This window comes from Venturia canescens, chromosome 4 (genome assembly GCF_019457755.1).
Source record: "Venturia canescens isolate UGA chromosome 4, ASM1945775v1, whole genome shotgun sequence".
NCBI classification, from domain to species: Eukaryota; Metazoa; Arthropoda; class Insecta; order Hymenoptera; family Ichneumonidae; genus Venturia; species Venturia canescens.
This window is the reverse complement of record NC_057424.1, coordinates 22,356,044-22,383,194: the sequence shown is the minus strand read 5'-3', so window position 1 is coordinate 22,383,194 and position 27,151 is coordinate 22,356,044. Positions and strand designations below refer to the sequence as shown.

General features: G+C 39.9%; 4 protein-coding genes across 5 annotated transcripts; 1 reads left to right on the top strand and 3 right to left on the bottom strand.

Annotated features, from left to right (window-relative positions):
* The first annotated feature begins 86 nt into the window (after positions 1 to 86).
* On the top strand, positions 87 to 24,333 carry LOC122409592 (RNA helicase aquarius). Its single transcript, XM_043417277.1, has 16 exons — positions 87 to 208; positions 298 to 409; positions 836 to 1,472; positions 1,564 to 1,742; positions 17,575 to 17,688; positions 19,043 to 19,146; positions 19,271 to 19,382; positions 19,476 to 19,689; positions 19,878 to 19,926; positions 20,037 to 20,660; positions 21,404 to 21,667; positions 21,747 to 22,104; positions 22,199 to 22,452; positions 22,637 to 23,371; positions 23,515 to 23,914; positions 24,030 to 24,333. Exons 2-16 carry the CDS (start codon positions 326 to 328, stop codon positions 24,243 to 24,245), a joined length of 4,344 nt encoding a protein of 1,447 aa, XP_043273212.1. The 5' UTR covers positions 87 to 208; positions 298 to 325; the 3' UTR covers positions 24,246 to 24,333.
* mthl5 (G-protein coupled receptor Mth-like 5) lies at positions 2,286 to 6,198 on the bottom strand. The gene is made up of 2 exons (XM_043417291.1): positions 3,750 to 6,198; positions 2,286 to 3,311 (listed from the first exon to the last, which is right to left on the bottom strand). The coding sequence occupies exons 1-2, from the start codon at positions 4,570 to 4,572 to the stop codon at positions 2,656 to 2,658; spliced, it is 1,479 nt and encodes a 492-aa protein (XP_043273226.1). The 5' UTR covers positions 4,573 to 6,198; the 3' UTR covers positions 2,286 to 2,655.
* On the bottom strand, positions 6,462 to 16,653 carry LOC122409601 (G-protein coupled receptor Mth2-like). 2 transcript variants are annotated; one of them, XM_043417293.1, is made up of 7 exons: positions 15,747 to 16,653; positions 12,274 to 12,547; positions 9,898 to 10,196; positions 9,686 to 9,764; positions 8,279 to 8,439; positions 7,738 to 7,981; positions 6,462 to 7,664 (listed from the first exon to the last, which is right to left on the bottom strand). In XM_043417293.1, the coding sequence occupies exons 1-7, from the start codon at positions 15,793 to 15,795 to the stop codon at positions 7,466 to 7,468; spliced, it is 1,305 nt and encodes a 434-aa protein (XP_043273228.1). In that variant the 5' UTR covers positions 15,796 to 16,653; the 3' UTR covers positions 6,462 to 7,465. The 2 variants fall into 2 exon arrangements, with proteins under 2 accessions (XP_043273228.1, XP_043273227.1); XM_043417292.1 differs by lacking the exon at positions 15,747 to 16,653 and adding an exon at positions 14,263 to 14,488.
* LOC122409604 (uncharacterized) lies at positions 24,260 to 27,044 on the bottom strand. Its single transcript, XM_043417298.1, has 3 exons — positions 26,716 to 27,044; positions 26,049 to 26,269; positions 24,260 to 25,730 (listed from the first exon to the last, which is right to left on the bottom strand). Exons 1-3 carry the CDS (start codon positions 26,749 to 26,751, stop codon positions 24,998 to 25,000), a joined length of 990 nt encoding a protein of 329 aa, XP_043273233.1. The 5' UTR covers positions 26,752 to 27,044; the 3' UTR covers positions 24,260 to 24,997.
* Positions 27,045 to 27,151: the final 107 nt, after the last annotated feature.

Genomic DNA, 27,151 nt, shown 5'->3' with positions numbered 1-27,151 from the left:
TATGTTCGATATCTGATGAAGGGATTAAAGGCGCGTATTTCGAAAACTCTCTTTTGGTCGGGTTGACGCACCTAACCTACAAATTATTCACGGAATTAAGCTGACTCTGACTGAAGTCAGTGGTGGTGTTGGAACTGGTTCATTGTGTACATATCGTTGTGTTTCCCATCGCGCATTTGACTCAATTGTTTACCGTTTATAATTTAAGGTAAAAATCTTTCAAATAAATGCTTTAGATATTTGAATGCGGTGCTGATGTTGTGGATGAATGAGCAATCATACTTTTTTTCTGTGAAGTGTTCAATAAGTAAATAGTGCAAGCATAATGGAGAATCAAAACGGACCACCGGCTAAATCCAATAATCCGGCACCGACGGTCGAGCAAATAAATTCAGACAGGATAACTCAGGTATCAACAAATATTTCCAAATTCATTCGTAAAAATCCTTAGCAAAACAAGTCTCGGAAATTGTTCAACCTCCATCTCCTTTACGTAGTTGTATCGTTTCTAACCTCAAAATATACTAACGGTTTCACTATACGTTTGGTTCTACATTCAAGTTATATTTTGATGCATTATTTTCTTTTTATTTAATTAAATGGCACTCGAATGAAAAACTTGTGCCAAATCTTTATTCTCAAGACTGAAAATCCAATTGAAAAAATGTATATTTACTATTCCTCCTTCCTGTCTCTCCCAAATGAATGTTCAGAACATTCGAAGTAGTAACCACAACGAATAAAAACATGGAAAATTTTTATTTCATAGTTTTATGCAACAAGCTAAATATTGTGCAATTTTTCAAAAATAGCACGTAATAATTTTTCATTTCAGCTGGCAAATAAATACTGGGCACCCCACACAACAGAAAAACATTTGCCATTCAATGCGCAAATAGTTGAAGATATATACATCCAAGAGATATGTGCCTCCAAATTCTCGATTCGTCGAATAATGATGCTGGAATTCAGTCAGTATCTAGAGAATTTTTTATGGCCGAATTATGAGTCTGAAAAAGCAAATAGAGCTCATACAATGTCGATAGTTGTTATGGTGAATGAGAAGTTTCGTGAACGAGTCCAAGTGTGGGAGGCTTTTGAAAAAAGTCCAAATAATTTTCCTGGCTTTTTTCAACGTGTTTTGGAGGCTTGTCTTGAAGACAGCATATTGGATTATGACCTCAAGGAACAAACAGCCCTCATAGTTTTTCTTAATCATTGCTTCAATTCTATGGAAGTAGCTCTCGTTAGAGAAGAAGTCAAGAGATTGGTCTCCCTGTCCATGTGGATTTCTCTACAACAGGGAAGACGAGAATTGGAGTTTAGAAAATATCCCAAGTGGAAGAAATACTGGAAATTGATAAGAAAAAAAGATAATCCTGAATTGAAGGAAAAACTTGAGTGGGAAAGACGATTTTTGCATAAGCTTATGGTTAAGTTTATGACAATTTTGGAAACCATACCGCCGGAAGGTAATCATTGTTATGAATTTCATAATTCTTCATTCAAAATTCAAAAAACATATTTATCCTTTTTTCATAATCGATTTTGTTACGTTCCTAGGACCTGTTTTTCCTGACAAAGTGCGCTATTGCGAAAGATTCCTGGAATTAATTATCGATCTCGAAGCTCTTCTGCCCACCAGACGTTTTTTCAATACAGTTATGGACGATTGTCATTTGGTTGTCAGATGTCAACTTTCCAATTTGTTGAAACATCCAGAAGGCAGTCTATTCGGCCAGGTAAGTCATGATATAATAAGTTGAATTTTTCAATCTGTTTTTCGAATATTCATTTGTATATCATTCTGCTTAACAACTGTGAACCGATTGCTGTAGGTTAGAGTTTTGGCCAGATGCCAAAGTAAATGCGCACTCGTGACAATATTTACACCAGTGAAATCATAAAACTCTATGAACTAGCTGCTTCAACGAGTTTCATACTGTTGAAAATGCTTTTTGTTATCACGAACAATCAAAATTTGTCAATCGCATTGCAGTGAAATTCTGCTTCAAAAGCTTCATAAAGCAGAAAATTGATGCACGATTCTGTTAACTTTGATGGAGAAGTTGATTAATTCGTAAAGAATTATAAATTAGACATCGGGAGATTAGAAATTTAATACTTGTTTAGTTCTCTCTGCCCATGATAGTCGGTGCCTTTGATAAAAAAAATCACTGGCAGTTTAGCCACATGCAAAAGAGAAGATTGCCCGATCATGTGGGACAGCGAACAAATGTGTGGAGTTGTGGACTTATCAGTCGGACGGTAAACCGTTGTCATAATTCGATTGACGAAACCGAAGCTTTTATTATTTTTCTCTCACCATTCCAGTATAAAAAAAAGAAATGAAAAATACATTTGTAAAATTCGTTCTAAAAATTACATTTTTTCGTATAAATATTAATACTATATGAAGATGGAGTCAAGTATCGTGCTCAATGTTTGTCTCTTTTCGAGAACCATGTCTTAATCGCAATAAGGTCACTTAGACTTCTATGTTGTGCAGGTCTGAATTTGGTTGGTCTCAAAATTCGTTAGTTCATTTTTAACGTGAAATATAATCATAGCTCAAATAGTAAAAAAAAAAAATGGCACTCTTGGCTTAAAGATCACTGAGATCCAAAGGACGATTATTTCAATCCTTTAGATTTTTTAGTAACCAGCATTAATGGCAGTCATTTCTTCGCCCCAATCAAGGCCTTCGGGGCTTTCATTGTTGTTGCAACAATTGCAAGTTTTACCGAGCAAAAAAGTGACTCTTTTTTGACCGAAGACACAGACGTAGAGTACTAGTACGGCTTGCAAAAAATTAAGTACTATGTGAGAATAGATGAGAACCTCGAATTTGAGCTGCGACAACAAAAGAGCCAACCAGCCTGTGCTCATGATCCCGAACAAAAGAGAAAACATACGGAAACTGTATTTCATTTTATGATGGATTCTACCGTAAGTGCTCATTCGTTTGATAGTATTCGAAGTCGTGAGGACGAAGCACAAGTCGACGATAATGGTGAACGCGATAGTAGCAAAAATAACGGAAAGGCCAAGCCATCCGACTGTTTCTTGGGGCGGATGCGCCATTCCCGTCGTAATCAACGGCTTGTTCGTCTCCAGTGCGAAGTGTGCGAATATTGCCATCGCCGATATCGTCACCGTCGAACCCCACACGTAACTCGAGTAGTAACAGTACTTCCGTCCATCCGTAACCCGGAGAAATACATTTCGCGATCTGAACGTAGTCCACACGTAATAACCGATTGCATTTAACCAAAAAAATGCCGCCAGCAGCGACACGTATGCAACGGTATCTGAAAAAATTCAAAACTCGTAATCACTTGTCAACATTCCTCGAATATGGTTATATTTTTATTCTTCGAGATTCTTCGCTCAACCATAGAGATTTGGTGACTAGAAAAAAAGACGGAAGAATCGAAACAAAAAGTTTGGCGAATAGTTCGAAAAACCGCCACCAAATGGAATTTTCGATCTTGCAATGATTGCACAAAGAAAAAAACAACTGTTTGAACGGGAAAATATGAAAAAATTGTTTTATTACGAAAATGTCGTATTTTTTGAGCAACAAAATCATGGAGAATCGAATTGAAAAGCATTCGGGATACTGCTCGTAACCGATAGAATCACAGTCATGCCATGGCAACGAGTGATATAAGAACGATCGGAAAATTCATTCGAGTTTGATAAAACAAAACGGAATAATAATATAAATGGTTAAAGTTTTGGCTTACCGGCAACAAGAAAACTAACATGATTCCCGTATTCGGTGAAGATTCTGACGGTAGCGGCAGATTGACTGGTGAGAAGGCAGAGGCTCATGCTCGTAATCATATTACCGACGAGATCGCGCAGCTGTGGTAGAACAAAATAAACAATGGCAACGATGAGGTAACTGAGAATGGTGAAGGCCCTGAAAATGGGATCAACGAGATGTCCCATGAAGTAGGAAGTGTCAGTCCAACTGGTGGTTAGAACGGGTACGCAGAGCATGGCGTAAGTGGCGACTAGTCGTTCGCCGCTTAGAACCGCTTTGTCGATGCAATAATGTCCGAAGGGATAGTCGTAATGTATAGTTTGAAGATAATCCGGGTCGTTCTCGTCGTACGATTCGAACAATTCGGTGTCCGATTCTTGGGCAAAGTCGCGTTGTTTTTCAGGAATAAAATGTCGCAATTGGCCGGAAGTGAGAATGGCCAACCGGTCGCCGCCGTTCGGATAATAATAAACGTGGGATTCGTGCTCGTCGCTGCGACAAATCGGTCTTCCGACTCGCACTTCATAATTTATTCGTTCTCTTCGTATTTTTCTTGTTCCGTCCACGAATTCGGGTTGCCAAACTTTCGTCTCGTTCATTTCGTTCGTCTCCTTAATCGGTGTGCAATTGTCGTCGACCAGTAGTTCCTCCCGGCCGCAACATTTTTCTATCAGAACAGACTCCTCGTTGTTCGATGCTACATGGTTCGGCGATCCCCGAACGTCCGTCGAGCCCCGCGCACCGGGAAATTCCCGCAACCATAACAGCCCGAGCAACAGTACAGTCAACCAGGAATACATTTCCGAAAGAAAAAACCCTCGCCGCCGACTCAGCTAATATATTACTCGAGTTTTAATCCTACGTTAGCTCTCCACGTTACTCGTCAAAGCTCTCATTCGTCGGTTATAAAATTCATCGACAGGTGACCAATTCTCCGAGATTTTGCCGATCCCAATGTCCACCCATTGCGCGTGTATGCGACTCCTAAACTGCCTTCTTCCACTTATCTCTCGTTGCTCACTCGAGTTAGCGATTCGAGTAGCAGCGTTACTTCTCCCTTTCTCGGGAGAACTACCTGTCAGTTTTACCGTAGCCTCGCGCTCGTCATTCAATAGCAACTTCGTGTTTCTAAAGTATTCTCATTTATTCCCGCACTGCATTTATTCGCGTATAAACCCACGTGTCTTACGATTCGTCGATAATTCGCGTGTCTGACAATCATGACAACCGCGCGTTTCTATAACTTTTGCCTTCGCTTCTATCCTCGTCGTGGAAACGTCTTTCGTCGTATCGTCAGCCGGCGTCCGTTGGTGTACAGAAGTCTTTCACTTCGTCCTTTTTTCTTCTTCGTCCCCTCCACTTCTCTCGCAATCTCTGCCAACAACCGCGGGACAAATAAAACGCGACCGTTTTAGGCGAGCGTCCCCTCCTCCGAGTCCCAGCTCCACCTGGACGCAGGAGCTCGGAAACTCGAGTTCTCAGCAACTCCACCTGCAGCCAGGCTCGCCAAGCTTCTTTCTCCACACCTGCGAATCCTCCGTCGATTTTTTCTCTCGCGTGTGTACATCAAAATAATAATAAGTGAGGAGTCTGCGCGTACTCAACCCCGAAGCTCTCGCTTCGATGCAGATTTCTAGCTCTTCCTGGCCGCCCGAAAGAATTCTGTTGTACCGATCTTCTTTTCTTTCATTCGCATCAATATAAAACTTGGAATTTCCCATTGAATCACACACGCGCAACGAACAATCGCTTTGCATCTAGCCGACACGAAGGTTAAGTTTAAAATTCACAGCGGAGTTGAGCAAAGAACTTTGCTGAATTGCAACGATCGTGACGACGCCTCCAACCAGCGGTAAAGCGGATGCGAAAAAACGATTTTAATCTTTAACACGCGGAACCCGGATTTTCGCGAGGATGAAAAAGTCTCGTGCGTTGGCATAGTGTTACGTAACGAGGATGCGAGATAAATGCCATTCCAAAGCCCCCCGGACACGTGTTGCTGTTGGAGTGCAAATAAAATTTATTCATAGAGGCTAATCTGCTTGTCTATTATTGTAGCGTGACTTTTGATAACTTCGAATGGCAGATTAACCCTCTTCCTGTTCATTATGTCCGGTCGCGAGAGATTCGTCTCGTTCGTTTGATCGACGACTCGCCTGGATTGCGTCACCGGCATTTTTTCGTCTCCGGACGTTCGTACATTCGCTTGAGAAAGTGGTATTAATTTTGGGAGAAAGGCAAGGACAAAGTTCGAAAGGGGGACACTGCTTCGTGCTAAATCAAGGTCGCCAGCTTCGGCAAGACAGCTGATGAGACCATTTTTAAAAAGAGACGTAGAGCACGTTTTTCAAAACCTAAAACATTCAACTCCGTATCAATACGAATACCGTGGCTTCTACTTCGGGTTTAAAAGACACCGTGAGAAATGCCAGATGAAAAAAGCCCAATAATTATTCAAATTTCGAGCTCGAGCGAAAATACGTTCCTGACATTCGGCACGATTCATTCTCTACAAAAAAAAAAAAAAAAAAAAAAAAAAAAAAAAAATATCGGCGCTCCAAGTTCCAATGTTACAGTGTGCTGCAATCAGTTGCGACTGAAAAGTCACTCGAACCAAGCTTCTCGGTAGTGCTTCGGAAGTAAAATATGAAAAAAGCATTTGGGAGCCAAAAAATGATTTTCGTAATCGTGGAAGACAAGAGCGATGGAAGCTGATTTATTCTGCCATTTAAATTTCTCGAAAGAAGCTCGAACGAGACATTTTTTATTCAGTTGAATGACTGAGTAAAGATCCTTCAGTTGTTAACCACTTATGACAACTCGCCGGCTCGAGATTCTTATCCACACACATACGATACACCGTGCCCCACGCTCGCTCACGCACCGGAGACGCGGTATTTCACATTTGCTTTTTTCTCTCGACTTATGTATTATTTATGGCACGTATGGGGCATCAATGAGCCGTAATTTTTATTCTACAGGGTGGAGGAACAATCGTGTTGAATGGAGATATCGCTGGTGCGCGTGGAGTAGTATTTCAGCTGGACAAAGTTGCGTCGGGGCCACCCTGTATGCGTACTTGTGACGCGACGACTGAGCAAATTTATTGTGCCAACTTCGACAGCATTTCACTTCTGTGTTTATCCAGTTAATGTCAATAGAGTTTGTTACGTATTCTCATTACAATTCGCGCGTTTATTTGTACGTGTGCGAAGAAGCAGAGATTGCTCAATGTTTGCCTTCCGAAATAAGTTGAATAATACGTCATCGGAATGCTTCATTTTCAACAAGGAAATTACTTTTTCATAATTCTATAACGGTAACGCGTCGCGATATAATTTTCGTTGTGTCAACGTGTCGCTCGGAGCTTGAAAAACAATGCACGCGAAGTATTCGTAGATGGGCGAAAAACGGTTATTGGGGGGGGGGGGGATCGATCAGTCGGTGTATCGGAACCGCGAGTGCGGGAGAGTTCGCCGCAAATTGAAAGTGAAATATTTCCACAGGGTTCGCGCCTGCGATCGAGTAAACATCTCAGCCCATTCTTGGCCTGCGTGCGAGCCTTTTTTGATCGGTAAAACTGTGTCAAAGAATTTCGGTTTCGAAAATTGCACGTGGACTTGGCCGACTGATCCGCACTCTTAAGCAGACACGAGGTGATGATGGAAACATTGAAATGACAGGAGAGAGCTTTCAAGGATTGGAAAGTTCGACCTCGACAGGAAGGGCGTAATTAACCTCGTCGTCCTCGTCGTAAGCAGCCCAGGACTTGGGGAACCTTATGCCGAAGGGTCTCCTCCTGGCCAAGAGCTTTTTCACTCTCCTCCGCATTGGTACCAGCAAAATGAATATTATGACGCCCTGGATGTCGTTGAGAACGTCCGTCGCGAGCCTGTAGAGGAAAAAGAACAAAAGTAGTCAAGTTAAACGAGTTTTACGAAGGTGGAAGGAGTCCGAGTACCCACCAATAGACGCTGTCTCCGTTGAGTGAACTGGCGAAAGATATGACCTCGAATATCCAGGTTATTCCCATTACGAGAATCAGCTTTACGTAAAGCAAACAATTGAACCGCAAGGCTCTCAAGCCGCTGCCGTTGTAGCTCCGGTAATCGTACCACAGCCTCCAGCATGTCAACCCCAAATAAATGAGGTTCAGTATCAACAGAGAAGATATCGGTCCGTAGAAAAACGCCCAGGTCTCCGTCGTTCCTGGAAGCGGTTCGGGGCCATTTTTAACGAGCGAAGCGACAAGGTTCGACTTGAAAATCCTCGTTGAATAAAATTATCAACGACTCTACTAGAACTCTGGATGTCCAGAAGCCTTCGAATGCGTTCATGAAAAATACAATTTATTCTCGGTCATCGAAATTTTTGTCTCCGACATTTCAAACCTTCGATTCGCACGTTTTCACAGGCGTTCGGACATCGGAAAACATATTTGGAAAATGTCTTTCTAATTCTCGGTCCCGAGAGCCCGCCGCTGCCTCTCTAGGGATCAGGACTAACCTTCGAACCAGCAGGAAGTTTCGCCAAAATGGGGCTTCAGATGGTAACCAGGCGTGTGGTGAGTAGCGAGGGCAGCCAGCAGCAAAATCCCTGGGCCAACTAGCCCGATACCGCAGAATATCAAGAAGAGGTCAGCGTCCTTGATAGGAAAGGATTTGAACCTGGGACGATTGAGAAAAAATGTTGTGTCAGCCCTTTCCGACGCGGTAGAACACTGAGCCCATACGACGCTGAAGTTTGCAACGTCGTGAGCAAAAAAATATTCGTAATTCACCGATTGGTGAAATTGGAGAATCACTGCAATTATTGGAGGGTGTTTTTAGACCATTTCGTTGGACTCCAACGTCGCAAACTTCACCGTCGTACTATTTGGACTCGGATTTCGGTCGTTGATCCGCCTCGAGCTTGCTAGGACATACTGAACGAAATATGAAAGAGATGTCAAAAAACGAAAGTGCAAGGGTTCAGTGGGCCATGAATAGGGTGTATTTTACACCATGTAAAAAAATATATAAAAACGAGAAACGTCGATATTTATTCATAAAAAAGCAATGTAAATTTTATAATTCAATTTTAAAAATCGTCTTTTTTCATTTGCTTTTCAAATGTCTGAAACGCCATCCGCCATATTGGATTCCAACGTGACGTCACTCCGATAGTAAACAATCCAGATTGTTATCGTGCGCTCTGTGTTATTTTGAAATTTTACAAGCTATCATGCGCCGTTTGTAGACTTTTATCATTAATTTAAGGTGATCTATCACTTGCGTCGTGCTTGCGTGAGTGCGAGAGAGATGGCTGCAAAATGGTTACACGTTTTACTCGGACATCCTTGACTTTTTGAGAAAAATAAAAGTTACACCTTGTTCTCTAATAAAATGAGAATAGCGTGTAACTCATATTTTCTTTCAAATATCAACCTACTCGGAATAAAACGTGCAGCAGGATTTTTACCGACTGAACAACTGATAGATCACGTTAATTAAAATCGCATTATGGAAAAGGCTTTTGTGAAAGCAGAAAGTACAAATCTACCAATGATAAATATGTTGATGCTGGCGATGAGTCCACAATTTTTGTGGCATTATTACACTTTAACTCATTATTTTCACAAATCTTATTACTCGGTCTTTCGCAATTGTATTGTTTACTAACGGAGTGACGGTCACAAACCGAAACAACATGGCGGCTAGCGTTTCCGCGCGAAAATTGAAAATCATAAATAAAAAATAGTTTTCAATACACACTTTTCGGTCTTATAAAATAGAAATAAAAATTCTACTGGTTTATTACGATCTCAGGATTATTTTAAAACAGTTTTCAAAAAAACGGTGTAATACCCTATTTTGAAAGCTCGAAACGTCCAATCAAAACGTCGAGAAGTGGTTGGTCGATGATCGAACTCACCAGACGGTTCTCCAGACATTGAAAGCGACGAGATTCATCCAGAAGAATGCGGAAAGAAAACTCCAATATAGAAGGAAGGCTGTTAGAAAACGCAACCGAGAGATTATGAAGCTGCGCACTCTCGATTGAAAAGGATTACAAAAAAAATGTATGTGCGTGTAAAGTTTTAATCGTCCGTCTCTCCAGCGAGCTGGAACGTCTGCAAACCTTACCAAGCGGAAGGCACAAGATGTCCTCGTTGATTTCGACGTCGTGAGGCCTCATTTGTTCGATTCCCAACAAGAGATAACTCGACGCAAGGAACGCGACGCTACTGGCCATTGATTTGTCCTGGATGTCTCTCAGTTCTGGTAGCACGATGTACACGACGAGTGTGAGGACAAGGAAGAGGGCTGATATGATGCTCAGCATGCCGAAGACCCCGTATCGCCATCTTGAAATCCCGTATTCGTCGTTGTCGAAACAAACCAAGGCCCAACGTTCATCCTCCTTTTCACCGGATACGCAGAACCTGAATTAATCAATTCGATTCGATGAATATTCGATATTTTTACATCGTCACTATCAATCGGTACAACTCGTTTGGTTATTGACCATCTGCGCTTCCGAGCTCCGCCCGTCGCATTCCCAGCAGCGCCTCCGTTCAGCTGTAAATTTGCCAAAGTGTTATGTTTCGTTCAAATTATTCATTAATTTTTATTTACACGAAAATTATTGTGACCGAACGGTACAAAAGTGTGTGTCCTCGACCTCGGCAACGTTCCAATATTTGAAGAAACAAATTTCTACATTTTCATTCGTCGTGGCTGACCATTTTTTTTCATCATTCTATAAATAATTTCATGCTAGGATATGTCACACATGTTTCTCCACATCGATAGTCAATTCTCATCTCGTTTCTTCGCCGCATCCCCAAAATGCTAGTTGGCTTATTTATTCGTCAATATTTTTTAACTTTAATTAATGCTTATAATTCGAAAGTTCAACAAGAAATTTCAAATTTTTTCACGTCCCCATAAAATAATAAAAAAAAAAAAAAAAACCAATTCTGTGCGAATCCGGAATAGTCCAAAACGTAGTCCAAAGAGCAAACAAACAAAAAGTCGTCGAATATTCGACACAATTCAGTGGTTCTCAATCGAAGAAAAACGCTCGAACTTTTTTACAGCTAACACATTTGTCCATATACGTGTAGATAAAGGATGAAAACGAGTCGGATAGCAAGAGGAAAAGGACAGCGATAGAAATGCAAGCGGTTTGCGACAAAGCCAGTCTTTCAAGTTAATCGAGACCCACAGAATCCATGCTTGAATTCAAGATGATTTAGCCACACGTCGCCTCGTATCTCCGCATCGCTGCGTACACGCCAGCTTAAACCATATAGCTGTTGTATTGTAAAAGCGTGGAAAAAAAAGTGAAAAAAAATCGCAGAAATTTCTGGACAGCTCACTAGTGGACTTTTTTTTTTAGTTTTTTTTTTTTTTTTATTTCTTTCACCGAATTGCCACGCGAAAGAAGACAATTTTGTTTCCATCGTCGACGAGGCTACTCGGTCAATTTCTGAATTTTGTCTCCACTTCGATGAACGTTTCTTTGATTATATCTTTAAGGAGGGTGGCTACATTCGTCAAAATTATAAGAAATTTATCAAATTTCGTGATAATGTTCTTCAACATCAAGTGCGAAGACACAATTTTTTCAAAATTTTCTTCTGCTTAGTTATCGAGTAATTACGCATTAAGGATATATTGCACAGGCGATACAATGTTGCCATGCTAAACCATGCTAAAAACATAAAAAAAATTCAAAATGATCAAAATTTTATAAAATTTGGTGAACATATTCTTTAGTGCCAAATTTGACAATACAAATTTTTTAAGATTTTTCTTCTGTACAGTTATCGAGTAATTGATCACTAAAGTTCACGTGTATAAGCATAGCGTTTCCATATATATAGGTATACATTCCGGGCATAAGAAATCTGCTTTAATGCGTAATTACTCGATAACTAAACAGAAGAAAATTTTGAAAAAATTTGTGTTTTCGCACTTGATGTTGAAGAACATTATCACCAAATTTGATCAATTTCTAATTATTTCGACTTTTGTATCATTCACCCTTAAAGCAGATTTCTTATGCCCGGAATGTATAACGCTATATGCTTATACACGTGAACTTTAGTGATCAATAACTCGATAACTGTACAGAAGAAAAATCTTAAAAAATGTGTTTTGTGAAATTTGGCACTGAAGAATATGTTCACCAAATTTTATAAAATTCTTATCATATTGAAATTTTTCACGTATTTAGCATGGTTTAGCATGGCAACATTGTATCGTCGCAATGCATTTTGACCCACACGTTTTGAAGTTTAAATGAAAATCAACGAAAGTTTGAGAATATTTATGACTTTTTTGATTGCACTGAAAATATCTGAATTGCCCGAGCCGGGTTGGAGAAAAGTGAGCGCGGGCGGGCGGGCGGGCGAGGCTCGTAACAACTTTTCTCGAGAACTGGAAAGCCCGGTGAGCCACAGGCAAAAACCAACCGCACTCGAGGCAAGAAAAAGTGCGTAGTTGGGTGCTCACCTGTTGGCAAGAATCGGTTCGTAATCGTGCTGAAACTCAAGCTGCGGACCGCCGGGTCCGGCAACGACGGTGAACTCGTCGAAGTGATTCACCGATGGATCGACTCTGTAGAAACCATTGACGCAAGTCAAACGTATTTCAGTCCCGTCCGAACAGTTTTTCGCACTTCCTAGCCAAATTGCGCCTCCGGGACAACACTCGGTCGCTCTTGTCCCTGTTGCCATGTCCAACAGTGCGCATACCAGGGGGAAAAGCCATGATCGACGGGGCCAAACTGAAATCACAATTATTTCGAATTTTTAACGACGCTGAAGTTTCCAACGTTGGAGTCCAACGAAATGAACGAAAAAAATGTTTTTAATTCACCAATTATTTATTTCACGAATCGTTGGTGCAGCTTGAAAAACTACGAATCGAAAATTTGGCAGGGAACAAAATAGGAGAATTACTGGAATTATTGGAGAGTTTTTTTCGATCATTTCGTTGGACTCCAACGTTGGAAACTTCAGCGTCATGAATTTTTAAATAAATAATATTTCGATGACACTGAAATTAGCGCCGATTTGAGTAAATTCGAGTTCACAAGTTCCGGTTGGAAAGGATTTTGGATGATTTTCTGCTCTTGTAACACGAACCTCGAACGTAATATTTACTCATGCTGAATATTAAGTTCATCGAGACAAAGAATTCTGTCGATTAAACCAAGCTCATGGGAACTGAGAACCCTGAAAAATTCCCCTGGGAAAAGAAGGTTGGGACGAGTGCATTGTTGGCCCCAGTTTCCTCACCGTATCTCGGAAAGTGTGAAAAACTTGCATGAATCGAAAATTATGAAACCAGTTGTAACTCATTTCGACGCACAACGATTCGAGAAAAATTTCACAAATGAAAAAACATTTTTTTTTCAATACAAATCTCCAATTATTTTGTTAAGTCAAAAGGTGACTCAAATTAAAAACGTCTGAAATGAAAAACCGAAAAATCGTGCTTGAAAACATTTTGGAAACCGATGCCACATTCTTCTTATCTTACTCTAACAACTAAATCAATTGAAAAAAATTTCCACCCAAGTTACGCTCGATGATCTTATATGTTTTTCTTCATATTATTGGTTTGCCTAATAAATCGAGTCTCGAGAGGCTTTATATACGTTTTCAGTCTTCTTATTTCATTGGTTCGATCGAGAAGTTTGCGAGCCAGTGCATTTGGATGTTTTTGAAGTGTGTGTATCCTGCTGTGTTCGTGGATGGTTGATTTGACATATGTTGTGTAGAGTCTTATTGTTCACACAGTATTGCTATAATAAAAGTAATTCATAATATTGTCAATTAAACAAAAAAAAAAAAAACATTCAAGTTACGTGCAGCATTACCCAAAGCGACTGAAATTCATTTAGTTATTAACATTTGTTATTTTATTAGTTAATTATTAATTATTTATTACTTATTAAGTTATATTAATATAAATAAATTAATGAATGAATATAAAGTTAATATATAAAATAAAATAATAAAATGATAATAAAGTTATATTAAATAATGTGATTAATAGAATCAAAGGAATCATTCGTGGGCCTGGACAATTGTTTGAGGATAAAAATAATTTCTTCCGACATATTCCACGAAGCTTTGGTTCATTCGACAAAACTTATTTCTCTGCTAATGAGAGAAGTGCCAAAAAATTGACATCGACAATGTCCGATTATCATTCCATTCAACGAGCAATTCGATCAAACCTGCTCGAGCGTTGCGCTACGTGATTGATCGGCGATAACGCGAGAGAGAGAGAGAGAGAGCGCATCAAGAGGAGTCCTTAAGACAGGCCTTAAGGGCTCTTGGAACGATGTCAAAAATATGAGACCGAAATACACGTCAACATGGATGATTCGTTGTACTACCTTAAAGGATAAAGGAATTGAATTTTTGAAAAAGCTCCAAGTTTATAGACGATTGATTATAGTGATTTAAACTGATGACTCCGCGTATTTACTCAAGCAAAGCAGGCTTTCAGGATCTCTCGCAACTCGACAACGCAATAACCCAGCACACGTGAAAAAAAAAGCGCGTCGGATCATCAATTCCCTTCAGCACTACACCTCGCACTCACGCGACTGACAGATCACCTTAAACTTGAGGCTACCCGTGTTACGATAAACTTTCAAATGATAAACAGTCTTATTTTGCACGCGTCTCATTCAATGTCTTGTCTAACATTTACATATGGCGTCATTGGACGCATCAAAGGTCGCGAGGATATCTCGTCATGATCGTCAAAATGAATGGTCCGCTCGTGCTTAATCCGAAGAGTGTTTTATTTTTGTAATTACTCTCTGAGAACACAAGTACTTTTACGAACATGCGTCAGAGCAACAATTATAAATCTCTAAGCTTCCGCAGTTCGAATAAAGCAAATATACTCCCATTTGCGGAAGTTTTAATGGAAATTCAGGGCTTGAAATGGTGAAAAAATTTTACGGATTTAGATCCATTGTCTTGGCCACCGTCGAGTTACGAGTTATATTCTCGCGACTTTGAATATCCGCTTTGGCTGTCATTCGCTAGAAATATCCGAGTGCGATTATTTTTCTTGTTCGTAATTTCATCTCCGTACGCTATTATCTCATAAAAGTGACGTAAACACAGCTGTTCGGAGTATATCAATGAGTTATTGATACGAGTCGATTTTTTTTATGTCGAACGAAGATTATTTCGCACACTTATACCTACGAGACGCTGTTGATTGGTTCGTGATCATGGACGAATCTTGATCTTATAAAATGATCGATTTTTTTTTTAAAACATCTCACGATGGGGAAGTCTAGAAACTGAATAATCGTTGATGAAACTCGTAGAATTCTTTTTATTGCGGCTTGAAAGTTATAAATGCACTGACTTGTGCACGTCATTTTGTTATTCACGTGAGAATTTATGAAAAATGTCAACTTCGCTGTTTCGCGATAATGACTTTTTTAACTTCCTGCTTATTACGATATTCTCAAAGATTTATGTTTCAATTGGGGAGAATAAATTCATCAACATCCGAAGAGTTCCTTGATTAAGTAATCTTAGCGACATATATATTTACTTCAACGGTTTTCGTCGGTTTTTCGGTTACGAAACGCGTGCTCACAGAAACAAAAGTTTCCGCATCTGATTAGCACATAAATTTTCACCAGTGCCATCTATGCACGCCGAAAAAGCGGTGGAAAGTTTCAAAACAACGCGACACTTCGAACAGCGCCCTAAAATACCGCCATCTTGGTTTTCTTTCATGAACCATGAACGTTTTATACGTTTGAAATATTGCAAAAAAACGCGTCGAAATTTCTGTATTTTTGCCAAGTTGTTAAAGTTTCTGGGTACAAAGAGAAAGATAAAAAGTATAAAAAGTAGCCGATTTTTTTTTGGCACTCACGAAAGCGCGAAGAAAAATAATGAAAGGGCTCGAAATGACGGTTATGAAAAAATGCTCACTTCTTGACGTTCGAAAATCCGGTGCTCGTGTTGGGCGTCTTGCGGTCATGTTTGTCAACAATTAACCTTACTTTTTCACCATATACAGGATTTATATGTTCACGAGGGTTTTAGTCTTCGGCGATTACGTCAGAGTATTTGGATAATTGAGTATTATTGAAAGTGTGATGGTTAGAAAATGGGAAAAGTCCTGACGATTGAGAATCGTCCGAGAACGCGGCGAACGGCTGTAAAAAATCTTCGCGCTTTTGAAAATCACGGAGGAAATGTAGATATACGAAAACTGCGCTCAAGCAAGCCGAGGAGTCAACATTATGGAACTGTGGCTACAAACTTTTACGTATGATTCGCGAAAACAAGTTGTTTGTCACACCACAATCGCGCATCGTACGAAGATTTTTATTGCTCGTCGCCTAGTGTACTGGATTCTCCGGGGTGATTGGTGTGTGCCGAGAGAAGTGTAAAACGGAAGTCTTTGTTTTTATCGAAGAACCAATGAAAATCGTTCAACTCGGGGCTGTTTACCGCACTCAGATATTTTCATTCGAATGTATCTATCGATATTATGATTTTTTAAAATCCGTAACGAACGGAAGAACCGATTAAAAAATTTGCTGTTCGTCGAAATCGATGTCGCGATCACCGGGCACTCCAACAGCGATCGTCCTTCCAAAGTGAAGGCAAACTCATCTTTCACCGAAAGCACAAACGCACGAATTCACTTATAAACAATATTCGAACGTGAAAAAATCAACGTCAAGACGAGATTGTACCGAACCCGCGCTATGGACGTGCTTGAGAAATGATCTTTGTCGATCCGACTACGAAATTCGACTGACTGCGGAGCGTGGAGCGTGCAGTGTTACACGGACTCGATTGTCGCTCTTGTGCTGCTGTTTACACACTCCGTAGTACGACCTCGACTTTATCTTTGAGCGCGATTTCGCGTCAAGCGTCGGGGGCGGGCAGCAGGCGCGAAAAAAGGGAAGGGGGAGGAGGGGTGCAGAGACAAAGCGATGAGTCGATGAGAAATGTTTTTGGCGCTATTTTCTTCGAAATTCGTACTTTCTTATATTTCATATTATAACTGTCGTTCTTAAATTCGATCGTCGAATCTATGAAAGCTTCGTCATCGTTCGCGGAATATCCCAACATTTATTGACGTCCATTTTATGAGAATGGGTATAAAAGCATTTCCCGTGTTTTCCCACCCAATAACAATTGAACAAGTTGATTTACCCAATAAACAAAAAATGACTTCACCAAATGCATAGTCATTAAGTATAGTTTTGATTTTTCAATTTTAGGTTAGCGCGTGTCGCTATCTCATGAAAAATGGGAAACTGTTAAATCACATTTACGGATCGGTGACAGAGTCTCAACTTTAGATAACCTCTTTCAATAAAGAATATCACGTTAATCGTTCTGTTGGAGTTACCGATAGAGGATTAAACCGAATTTCCGATAAAATCTAGCAAACGAGAAGTTATTGATAAAAACTTGAATGAAAATCCCCGCGTTCGTATCGGAATAAATACGACATTTTAAATCAGGATGTAAATCAATGGTTCGATTGAATATTGTAATGAGATATTCGCTGAAGCCGCGACGTGTCCTCGTGGCTTTATAAAAGCTTTGTTTTGAGCACGATTATCTTACGTCACAAGTTTCTGACGCTAAAACCAATCGAAATGCAAAATTGTCGCCTCTATCAAGATATTCAGATTCGGCGAGTGTTCTTCTCGTTAAAAAACGTCGCAAGCAAAAAAATACAATTTCCAGCTATTCCTCTCGAATACTAAATTACGTGACGCGGTATTTTTTTCAGCTACTCGAGATGCTCAAGTTTTACGCACGTTTCGAAATCAGCGAGGAAACCGGTGATCCATTAACCGACCACGATATGACACAGCTTCACTACACCAAGATCACATCTCTACAGGTAATAAATAAAATCCCTCTTTTTACTTTTGTGCCTCCACACCGTCGCTCAATAAATAGGGAGACAGGAAAAAACAGGATATTTGAAAAATCACTTATTTTTTTCATTATTTATATTTTTCAAAAAATAAAAAAAAATCGAACTTTTTGAAAATTTCTTTTTTTTTCTGTCTTTCCAAGCTTTTGCACAATTCACTTTGGCTGCTTTCTCGAACATGCTACATCGGATTGAAATTGCAGTCAAATAAAAAACACTCATTTTTAAGGGGTGCCCCTTTGGCTCCTGAATATTTTGTTTCTTTTTTTTAAATTAAACTGCAGAAAATGACAATTCATTCCTTGATGTTTGAGAGTAAAAAATAGACAAAGTTTTTCAAAATTTTGAAAAGTACGATCAGTCTCCCCCATATACGAGTGAACTGGCAGCTTGACATAATTTTTATTTTTCCAACAAATAAACTGTTTCGAGTTCCAGTCGTATAGTGATCGAATTTTGTTTCCATAGAAATATTCTCATCTTCTGTGAAACTATACTTTTCAGTTTAAGGAGGTTGAACCGTAACTTATGTTAAAACTATTTTCCAACTTTGCACATTAAAATTTTTTAAACAGAAAGCTTAAGACAGTATTAAACTTCTGGCGGGATATGCCGATTATTCACCGTCGTGAAATTGAGATATTTATTGTTGAAGTTTGCAATTTTCTGAAAGCTTCCATAAGAGCCCATGTTTAACCTTGTCATTTTCAACAATGAATATCTCGATTACTAGGCGGTGAAATCTCTCCAAACTTTTCACACATAATTAAGCGCTGTTCAAGAAGATTCACGTAAATTTTCAATTCATTAATTTGGAATAATAAAATCTAATGTATTTTTCGTATGATGTCCTATATATATCGCTTCAACTTCCTTAAACTGAAATTCAGGTTTCTTTGTTTCTTCTCCATATTATTATTATTATTTCGATAAAAACACTCACAATGGAACTTCGGAGGCAGCAACAGGTGGTGAACACACGAATCTGAACGCGGCTTTTCGCACGAGTGTTTTTTAACTCAATATTCACGTTTTATTGCTTATTAAGGTAGAAAGATTTGGAAAAATCTGTGTAAATTCGGATTTCCTCTTTTCTAATGTATTTCGAAGTGAAACGCTTCGGCGAGAGCTCGATATTGATCGCGTACCGAATCCATCGGGCTCCTGAAGCGCAAACATGTTTATCAGAGCGGAAAAATCGTCGTCGTCTTGAGACGATTTAAAAAATGCTGCGAATCGACTCCCCCGATTCGATTTTTCCGCTTGAGGCTTTTCGATTTTTGTACGTTGAAACTTATTTTTATCCTGGTTTTTGCAGAAGGCTGTTTTCGCGAAATTTCCGGATTTAAGGAGCTTCGCCCTCGCGAACGTCGCGAGCGTCGACACCAGGGATGCACTGTTGAAACATTTTGGATCGTTGAGGTATTCATTGCTCGTTCAACTCGATAAATAAGCTCGTGTACGCTGACTAATTTAATCGCAATTCCGATCATAACGAATTTCGAGTTTGCCGATCCCCCTTAATATGGAAATTCGTTTTTTTCAGCCAAGAAAAACTGCGGTCGATAGCGAGCTACTTGAACCTCGTGCCGCCCGAAGAAAGAGAAGTCAACGAAAATTGGTATCGACTGGACATGGATTTTTTACAAGAGCTATTGGTACTAATGAAAAATACTGAATTCCCCATTAAAATCGAGGATTTTCGAATTTTCCAAAAATTTTCTGAACCCACACTTTCAACACGGTTGCAGATATCTCGACACGAACGCCGAGCATCCCAGCTGGAAGAACTTAATGAAATGCCTTTGTATCCGACCGAAGATGTGATATGGAACGAGAGCATCGTTCCGACGGAATACTTTTCTGGTGAAGGATGTCTCGCTCTTCCGAAACTGAATCTCCAGTTTCTTACGCTTCACGACTATCTCTTGAGAAACTTCAACCTCTTTCGTCTCGAGTCCACGTGTACGTCTCACAAAATCCACATTCACTCATTGCTACAAACTCGTGCGAGCCAAGCTTTCGTCGGTTGGAACTTTTTCGTGGTGGAGTAGAGTTCTGTTTTTCGTACGGAAGAGTTCCAGCGCTGCGACGATGTTGAAACCGAGTATTTTATTGTTTTGTATCTTGATACGTTGTTTGTCTGATTTCAGATGAGATTCGACAGGATATTGAGGATTCTGTGAGCAGGTTGAGTCCTTGGTTAGTCTAACCTGAAGATCGTACAATTTTTTCCACCCGGAATAATAGCTCGGGGGTTTCCTCGTGCGTTGAAATCCGGAAAAGATAATAAAAGTTAACCGAAATTTCAGGCAAGCCGAGGACGGCGGTGTTTACTTCGGAGGATGGGCTCGAATGGCTCAGCCAATAACGCAGTTTGCGGTTGTGGAAGTCGCGAAACCGAATATAGGCGAGAAGAGGCCATCTCGCGTGCGAGCGGACGTATCGATTAACTTGAGCGTTCGTAAGGAGATCAAATCGGAATGGGAGAACCTCCGGAAGCACGATGTTTGCTTTTTAATAACGGTCAAGCCGCAGAATACGATCGGGACGAAATACAGCCACAAATTGCCGTTCGTTCCACAAGTAGGATTGACCTTCGTGCGAGGCTGCGAGGTCGAAGGCATGCTCGATTCGAATGGACGAGTTATCGAGGACGGACCAGAGCCACGACCAATTTTACCCGGGGATACGAGGACCTACAGAGTTTGGCTGGATTCGAATCAATATCGCCTTGACATGGACAACGCCAGCCACGGGAGCGAAGACGTTTACGAAAGCTTCAATATTATCATGAGACGCAAACCCAAAGAAAATAATTTTAAAGCTGTCCTCGAGACTATCAGGGAACTCATGAACACCGAGTGCGTTGTGCCCAATTGGTTACACAATATTATATTGGGCTACGGAGATCCTGGGGCTGCCCGATACTCCAGGTAGCTTACTCCATGTTCAATTCTCCATCTTTTAACACTATTTTGTATGAACATTCGAGAGTATTTCGATCTAGAGATTTTCAGAGAAGGTGAACAAAAAATTCATTCAAATTAATGAATTTTGAGTATTCTATTCTCATTCCTGAGCGTACCGTTTTTTTTTTCTCTTCACTTTACTTTCTTTCTGTTTCTACGAGACCCCTCGAAGCGTTGCTCGCAGCCACTCGTTCCTCGTACACGAGTGCATTTGCACGAGAGTCAAAAAGAACTTTAAGACGCCCCCGGCTTATAGGGGTGGCTAGATTTTTGCTTAGTGATTGATGCGCGAGTCGGTGGGTGGTTCAGCGATCATCACCCATTCGAGTAACGGCCTCGCCAGAGGTTGCCTAACTCGAGGGATCGTCGAAGCCACACACCGACCGTTTTCCCACCGCTGCCAGTTGAATCATTTTTATATTTTTCTTGCTTGTTCGTTTTACAATGGCTGTCAAGGGGGATTCTGATACGTTGCATAAGAATAATGCACAGCAGTGTGCTAAAATAATTGAGTTGCGTTAGTTAATCAAAATGATGATCGTTCGTAGGGAACCGTATTGGAAATAGCTTCTCGCAACTTGCTTTGTTGCTTCATGAATATTTATTGCTCCTATTATTAAACTCTCACGCCTGTAAGCGTCAAGATAATTATCGAATGTGTAGGTGAGGATAGAATAAAAAATTCCGGAAAAATTCCATATTCCCAGAATGCCGGACGAGATACCAACGATGGATTTCAACGACACTTTCCTCGATATCGATCATTTGCGCAACAGTTTTCCCGGCTACGACATCAGGATCGAGGCGGATAATAACGACGATAATAAGATAGTGCGACCATTCAGATTGACCTTCGAGGATGTGCTGAACAAGAGGGATCTGAACGAGGATGGAAATGAGAAAAAAGTGATAACGGTCGAGCCTCATGTGCCACCGAGTCGCGGACCGTACAAAGCGAATCAGCCGAAAAAGTAAGTTGAGCAAAGAGAAAAAATCTTTGAAAACTTTCAATCGGTAGTGAAATGAATTTCAATTTTTTTTATTTTACAGAAATCAAATTCCATTCACGCCGACTCAAGTTGAAGCAATCAGAGCCGGAATGCAACCGGGTTTGACACTCGTGGTTGGTCCACCAGGTACCGGAAAAACCGACGTTGCCGTTCAAATAATTTCCAACCTTTATCACAATTTTCCCAATCAGAGGACCTTAATCGTCACCCACTCGAATCAGGCTCTGAATCAGCTTTTTGAGAAAATCATGGCCTTGGATATCGACGAGAGACACTTGTTGCGTCTCGGTCACGGTGAAGAGGCACTTGAGACGGAAAAAGATTTCAGCAGATATGGAAGGGTCAACTACGTCTTGGCCAAGAGGCTTGATCTACTCATGGAAGTTCAACGATTACAGGTCGATAGTCGAAGACAATTATGATCCCATAGTACAATTCATAAATTGATGATTGAAAAAAGAACAAAATTTTTCTGTTTCTAAATCCAAACAGGAATCGTTGAACGTAAAAGGCGACGTTGCTTACACGTGCGAAACCGCTGGTCATTTTTTCATGGACCAAGTATCATCCCGATGGGAAAGGTTTGAAGCGAGATTGGAGCAACGCGGTGGTGGCAAAAACTCGGCTCTCGCTTCTCTCGTCGACGAGGAATTCCCGTTTCACAAATTTTTCGACAATGCGCCTCAACCACTTTTCAAGCGAAAAGATTACGAGGAAGATCTTGAGATTGCTCGCAGTTGCTTCAGGTAATGTGCGATACTTTGCAACGCAAGTTTCTGAGGTGAAAGAGATTTTCCAGAAAGAAAATTTCTCCAATTTCATGAAAAAAAAAAAAATTGTCTTTTTCTCGAGGTTTTTGAACTTTATATAGTTAAAACAATGTATCCGCGTCGATGTGAATATTTTATTTTATTGAAAATTGGTTTGTAGGTATATTGAGAGAACATTCACTCAATTGGAAGAATTCCGAGCGTTCGAACTCCTGCGATCGGGTCTGGACAGATCGAAATATCTTTTGGTGAAGGAGGCAAAAGTCATAGCGATGACGTGTACGCACGCAGCTCTGAAAAGGCGGGAACTCGTTGACATGGGTTTCAAGTATGACAACATTCTGATGGAAGAGTCGGCGCAAATTTTAGAAATCGAAACGTTTATCCCACTCCTGTTGCAAAATCCTCAGGATGGTTACAATCGTTTGAAACGTTGGATAATGATTGGCGATCATCATCAACTACCGCCGGTTATAAAAAACATGGCGTTTCAAAAATATTCCAACATGGAGCAATCGTTGTTTGCGAGATTCGTGCGATTGGGTGTGCCCACCGTTGATCTCGACGGACAAGGACGTGCTCGGCCAAGTATCTGCAACTTGTACAATTGGCGTTACAAAAAACTCGGCAATTTGATGCACGTCGAACGCAGTCCCGAGTATTTAGTTGCCAACGCAGGTTTCCAATACGATTTTCAACTTGTCAACGTCGAAGACTTCAACGGCGTTGGAGAGAGCGAACCCAGTGCTTATTTCTATCAAAATCTCGCTGAAGCTGAATACTGCGTTGCAGTTTTTATGTATATGCGGCTCCTCGGCTATCCCGCCGAGAAAATCAGCATTTTAACCACTTACAATGGCCAGAAGCATTTGTTACGAGACGTTATAAACATCAGGTAACGAATCTATTTCAACGATAAGTCACACGAAATTGTAGCATTTTCGTACGACTTGTTGTCGATTTGTGTAAATTAAATTTTGACAGTTATCTTCTAGCGTTATGAAATTTGGACGAGTCGTTAAATCATGCTTATTTCAGATGTGCCAATAATCCGCTCATTGGACGTCCCAGCAAAGTCACAACGGTCGATAAATATCAAGGTCAACAAAACGACTACATACTCTTGTCTTTGGTGAAAACTCGAGCCGTTGGTCATCTTCGAGACGCCCGTCGTCTCGTCGTTGCGATGTCTCGAGCTCGTCTCGGCCTATACGTCTTTGCCCGGATCTCGTTGTTCAAAAATTGTTTCGAGCTCACACCAGCCTTCGATCAGCTTATGCGACGGCCTCTTAAGCTCCAATTATTACCTCACGAAACTTATCCCACGAGCAGATTAAACGACGAGGAACCCTCGGCTCCGTCGATCGAAATTCAGGATATGCCGCATGCCGCTAAATTCGTTTACGATTTCTACATAAATAAAGTCAGCGGCATGAAGGTATAATTATTATACCAATCAACGTTCTGATTAACACAATAGTTGCGAAACAAAGTAATCGTACTATTAATTTTCATGGGAAACGAATTTAAATCGAGCGTTGAACTTTTTCCAGGAAGTGCAAAAGAGTTTGGAGAAACCAGAAATGGTTCAAGTCCCGAGTAGCCCAGAACATCATGTTCCGGTTCATCCTGGCGCTGATGACGACACGGACGACGAAGATGCCGAACCAAAGGAAAAGGAAATTAAAAAACCGATCGAAGAATCAGTTTCGGAAACACAATTTGCACCCATTCAAAATTTGGTTGACGAACCAATGGAAGAAGGTTGAACACACTTCTCATGTTAAGATAGTAAAAAATAATTGCGCGTTTTGTATTTTAAAAGAATACTTTATACACAATAAAATATGACAATGATTTTCGTGTTCCTCGTGCAATGCGAAAATTCGTTATTTACAAATTGATATTCCTCTAGAATGTGCGAGATGAAAATAGCCGGAAGTACTGAAACAAAATTTTGTTACATTACAGAGCAGAATGTAAAAAGAAAAGTACAAAATATTTTTTTCTTTTTTTTCAATCTTTCGACGCACGATCTTATAAACTTTTTCTACCAGATTCTCAGTTCTGAAATTCTATTCTTTGGATATTCATGCACGAAATAAATTTTCATAGGACCCCCGATGCAAATGTTTGATTCAAAAAAACAAAAAACGGCCGATTGTGAACGTCTCGTTACAAACGTTTTTGCATATTGATAATACTCCTATGTCGTTGAAACACGAATCAAAGATTTCCGTATTGAGTCCAAGCTTGGATGTCGGGTTCGTAATCAGCAATTTCAAAACACCTGCATACAAAACTCCAAAACGAGCGCAATTTTTCTAATTATTGATATCAAAGGAACTGATTGCACAGAAAAATTCGAGTATGAAAAGAGTTCAACTAAAAAGGAATTTTCTCCTTTCTCTCGTACGTCAGTAGAAATGGCTTGCGACATTTAGTTATCGAGATTCTCGCAAATCATCAGATAGTAAGACGACAGACAAATATTATAGACGAATCTGAATGACGAGATTCGTCAGAGTTCGCGTTTTGCGATTTTTGAAATAACCGAACGACTCGTCGATGGTTTTTTGCTTTTTGAGTCGTGACTTTTGTGGTGCCTTTTTTTCGATTCTTTTTTTTTAGCCGAGCTTGTGGCGGATGGGACGTAACTGTCGTCAAATTTCATCGTTTTGCTGGCAAAATCTGGCTGATATTCTTCGATTTTGGTTTTGACGCCTTTCGAGCTAGGCACATAAGCTTCGCTGAGGTCCGTGGATAAATTCGAAGCTGCGCAAGGGTCGTAACTTTCGTGAACGACTTTTCCCAACGATTTAATTGAATTTGGAATATAATTGACTTCAGAATTGTGAACGTTTGCTCCCGACGACGATCTGCTTCTGTTTGTCGGCGTGTATTTGTTTGAATCCTCAACAGCCCGCATTCTAAGCAACATACTTTTTCTACTTGGCACATAGTCCAGATTCGCGCTGACTTTTGTCGCGCTCGGGAGTTCCGGTGGCACGTATTCCTCCAGGGAATAATTATCTAGAAGAAAACTGTCGTTTTCGCTTAATTGTTGAATTATCGAAGCTCTATCGTTTTCGCGTTCCGAGAGCGTTGTTTCCTTTTTCTTTATCTCAACGCTCTCACATTTTGTTTTACTGTCACTCGAGCTTTTTTTACTTTTCCTAGCTGGAGTGACGCTTACTTTTATTGTCGGCAATGAATTTTCGTTTTCTGGGAAATCTGTCGTTTCGAATTTATACCTGAAAAAACGTTTATTAGTACGGAATATTTGATTTTTTTCAAGAACTCAAAAATACGACGCAGTTAATATAATTAGCACTCATTAAAAATCGAAATTTCATTGAAAAAACAAGAATTCATTCAGTTTCTAAAAATATTTCAATAGTCGAATAAACTTTTAATTATTACATGTAATTCACATTTGTTATTGATGATATTCATTTGATCAAATCGATCAATTCAATCTCTTCTGATACTAACGCTGATGTCAACAAGCAAAAATTGGCTTCATAAGTACATTCGTTGTGATTCCTCGTTCATATGCGATTTGTTCTTACTTGACTTCTAAGTGACCAGTGGATTTTCTATGTTCCGTCGAGTCAATTCTACCTCGAGACTTGCTCTCGTGATTGCGTATAATGGCTTTTCGTATTAAACTGTACAAGGAAGTCCAGTCCTGCAAATCTAGCCATTTATTGGTAGTAATTTTCTTCTTTTTGTATTCAACAGTTTTCTCTTTGATTGTTATAATTGCTGTGGCCAAACAACTTTCTGAAACCTATTGAAAGATAAATATTTGTTGTTTCCGTCATATTTTCACTGAAGAGTCAATATTGTTTGCTTTATAATGGGAGGAAAAAAAATTCAGATGGAAATTATCAATTTTTTTTTAATGAAAAATTAAGTTTTTAAATTGAATTTCGATAACATGAATAACGATAAAGTTATCGTAATGAATTCAGCAATTTTTCAATTTCGAGACCTTCAACTTTCGAGAAACAGTTAAAGCCCACAAAGTAAACATAAACAGTCTGTTCGTGACATAAAACAAATGATCAATTTATTTCACGTCACCACAGGGTACAAGATAGTCTTTTAAAGTCATTCCAGAACGTCCATGCCTTCGTATACCAGGTTATTATTTAACAGCTGGTTGTGCCTATGCAATCGCCGAATGCACAGGTGTATGCAACTCTCGCGATAGCAGAACGGACTGGCACGTACCTTGATCATTTCCAAATAATGTCCTTCACGAAACATTGTTTCTTAAATTAAAAAAAAAATAAAAAATAAACGAATACGATAGACGCGAGTGTTCGGTGTTTCGACCGATCAGCGGAAGATATGTTCTTTTCAATATTGTCTCGTTTCCTTTTTACTGTGGAGCAATCTTCAGCTGTTCACACAGTACACCACAAACATACATATAGCACTTCGAAATAATTGACACTGCACATATTTTATGAAGCAGCTATTTTGCATCATTCATTCATGTTGACGAAGTTTATAATTATACTGTTAGATGGCTACGTCTTTCTGCTATTGTGGATCTAAGATTTTTAATGTTTTCGACAGTCGGTGTGTAAGGTTACTATAAAGCTACTGAAATTAAGGAGTATGAATAACGGGAGAGCTTTTAATTTTCATTTTTGTATTATCT

Coding starts and splice junctions, on each gene's coding strand:
- LOC122409592 (XM_043417277.1), top strand. CDS start 326: ATGGAGAATCAAAACGGACCACCGGCTAAATCCAATAATCCGGCACCG. Junction 19,690..19,877: donor CTTTCGTCTCGAGTCCACGT/GTACGTCTCACA, acceptor GTCTGATTTCAG/ATGAGATTCGACAGGATATT. Junction 22,453..22,636: donor ATTGCTCGCAGTTGCTTCAG/GTAATGTGCGAT, acceptor ATTGGTTTGTAG/GTATATTGAGAGAACATTCA.
- mthl5 (XM_043417291.1), bottom strand. CDS start 4,572: ATGTATTCCTGGTTGACTGTACTGTTGCTCGGGCTGTTATGGTTGCGG. Junction 3,312..3,749: donor TGTTAGTTTTCTTGTTGCCG/GTAAGCCAAAAC, acceptor GAATTTTTTCAG/ATACCGTTGCATACGTGTCG.
- LOC122409601 (XM_043417292.1), bottom strand. CDS start 14,347: ATGATCCGACGCGCTTTTTTTTTCACGTGTGCTGGGTTATTGCGTTGT. Junction 12,548..14,262: donor TGAAAGCCTGCTTTGCTTGA/GTAAATACGCGG, acceptor TTGTGATTTCAG/TTTGGCCCCGTCGATCATGG. Junction 9,765..9,897: donor CATCTTGTGCCTTCCGCTTG/GTAAGGTTTGCA, acceptor GTTTTCTAACAG/CCTTCCTTCTATATTGGAGT.
- LOC122409604 (XM_043417298.1), bottom strand. CDS start 26,751: ATGTTTCGTGAAGGACATTATTTGGAAATGATCAAG. Junction 26,270..26,715: donor ATTATTTGGAAATGATCAAG/GTACGTGCCAGT, acceptor ATCTTTCAATAG/GTTTCAGAAAGTTGTTTGGC. Junction 25,731..26,048: donor ACTGGTCACTTAGAAGTCAA/GTAAGAACAAAT, acceptor ACGTTTTTTCAG/GTATAAATTCGAAACGACAG.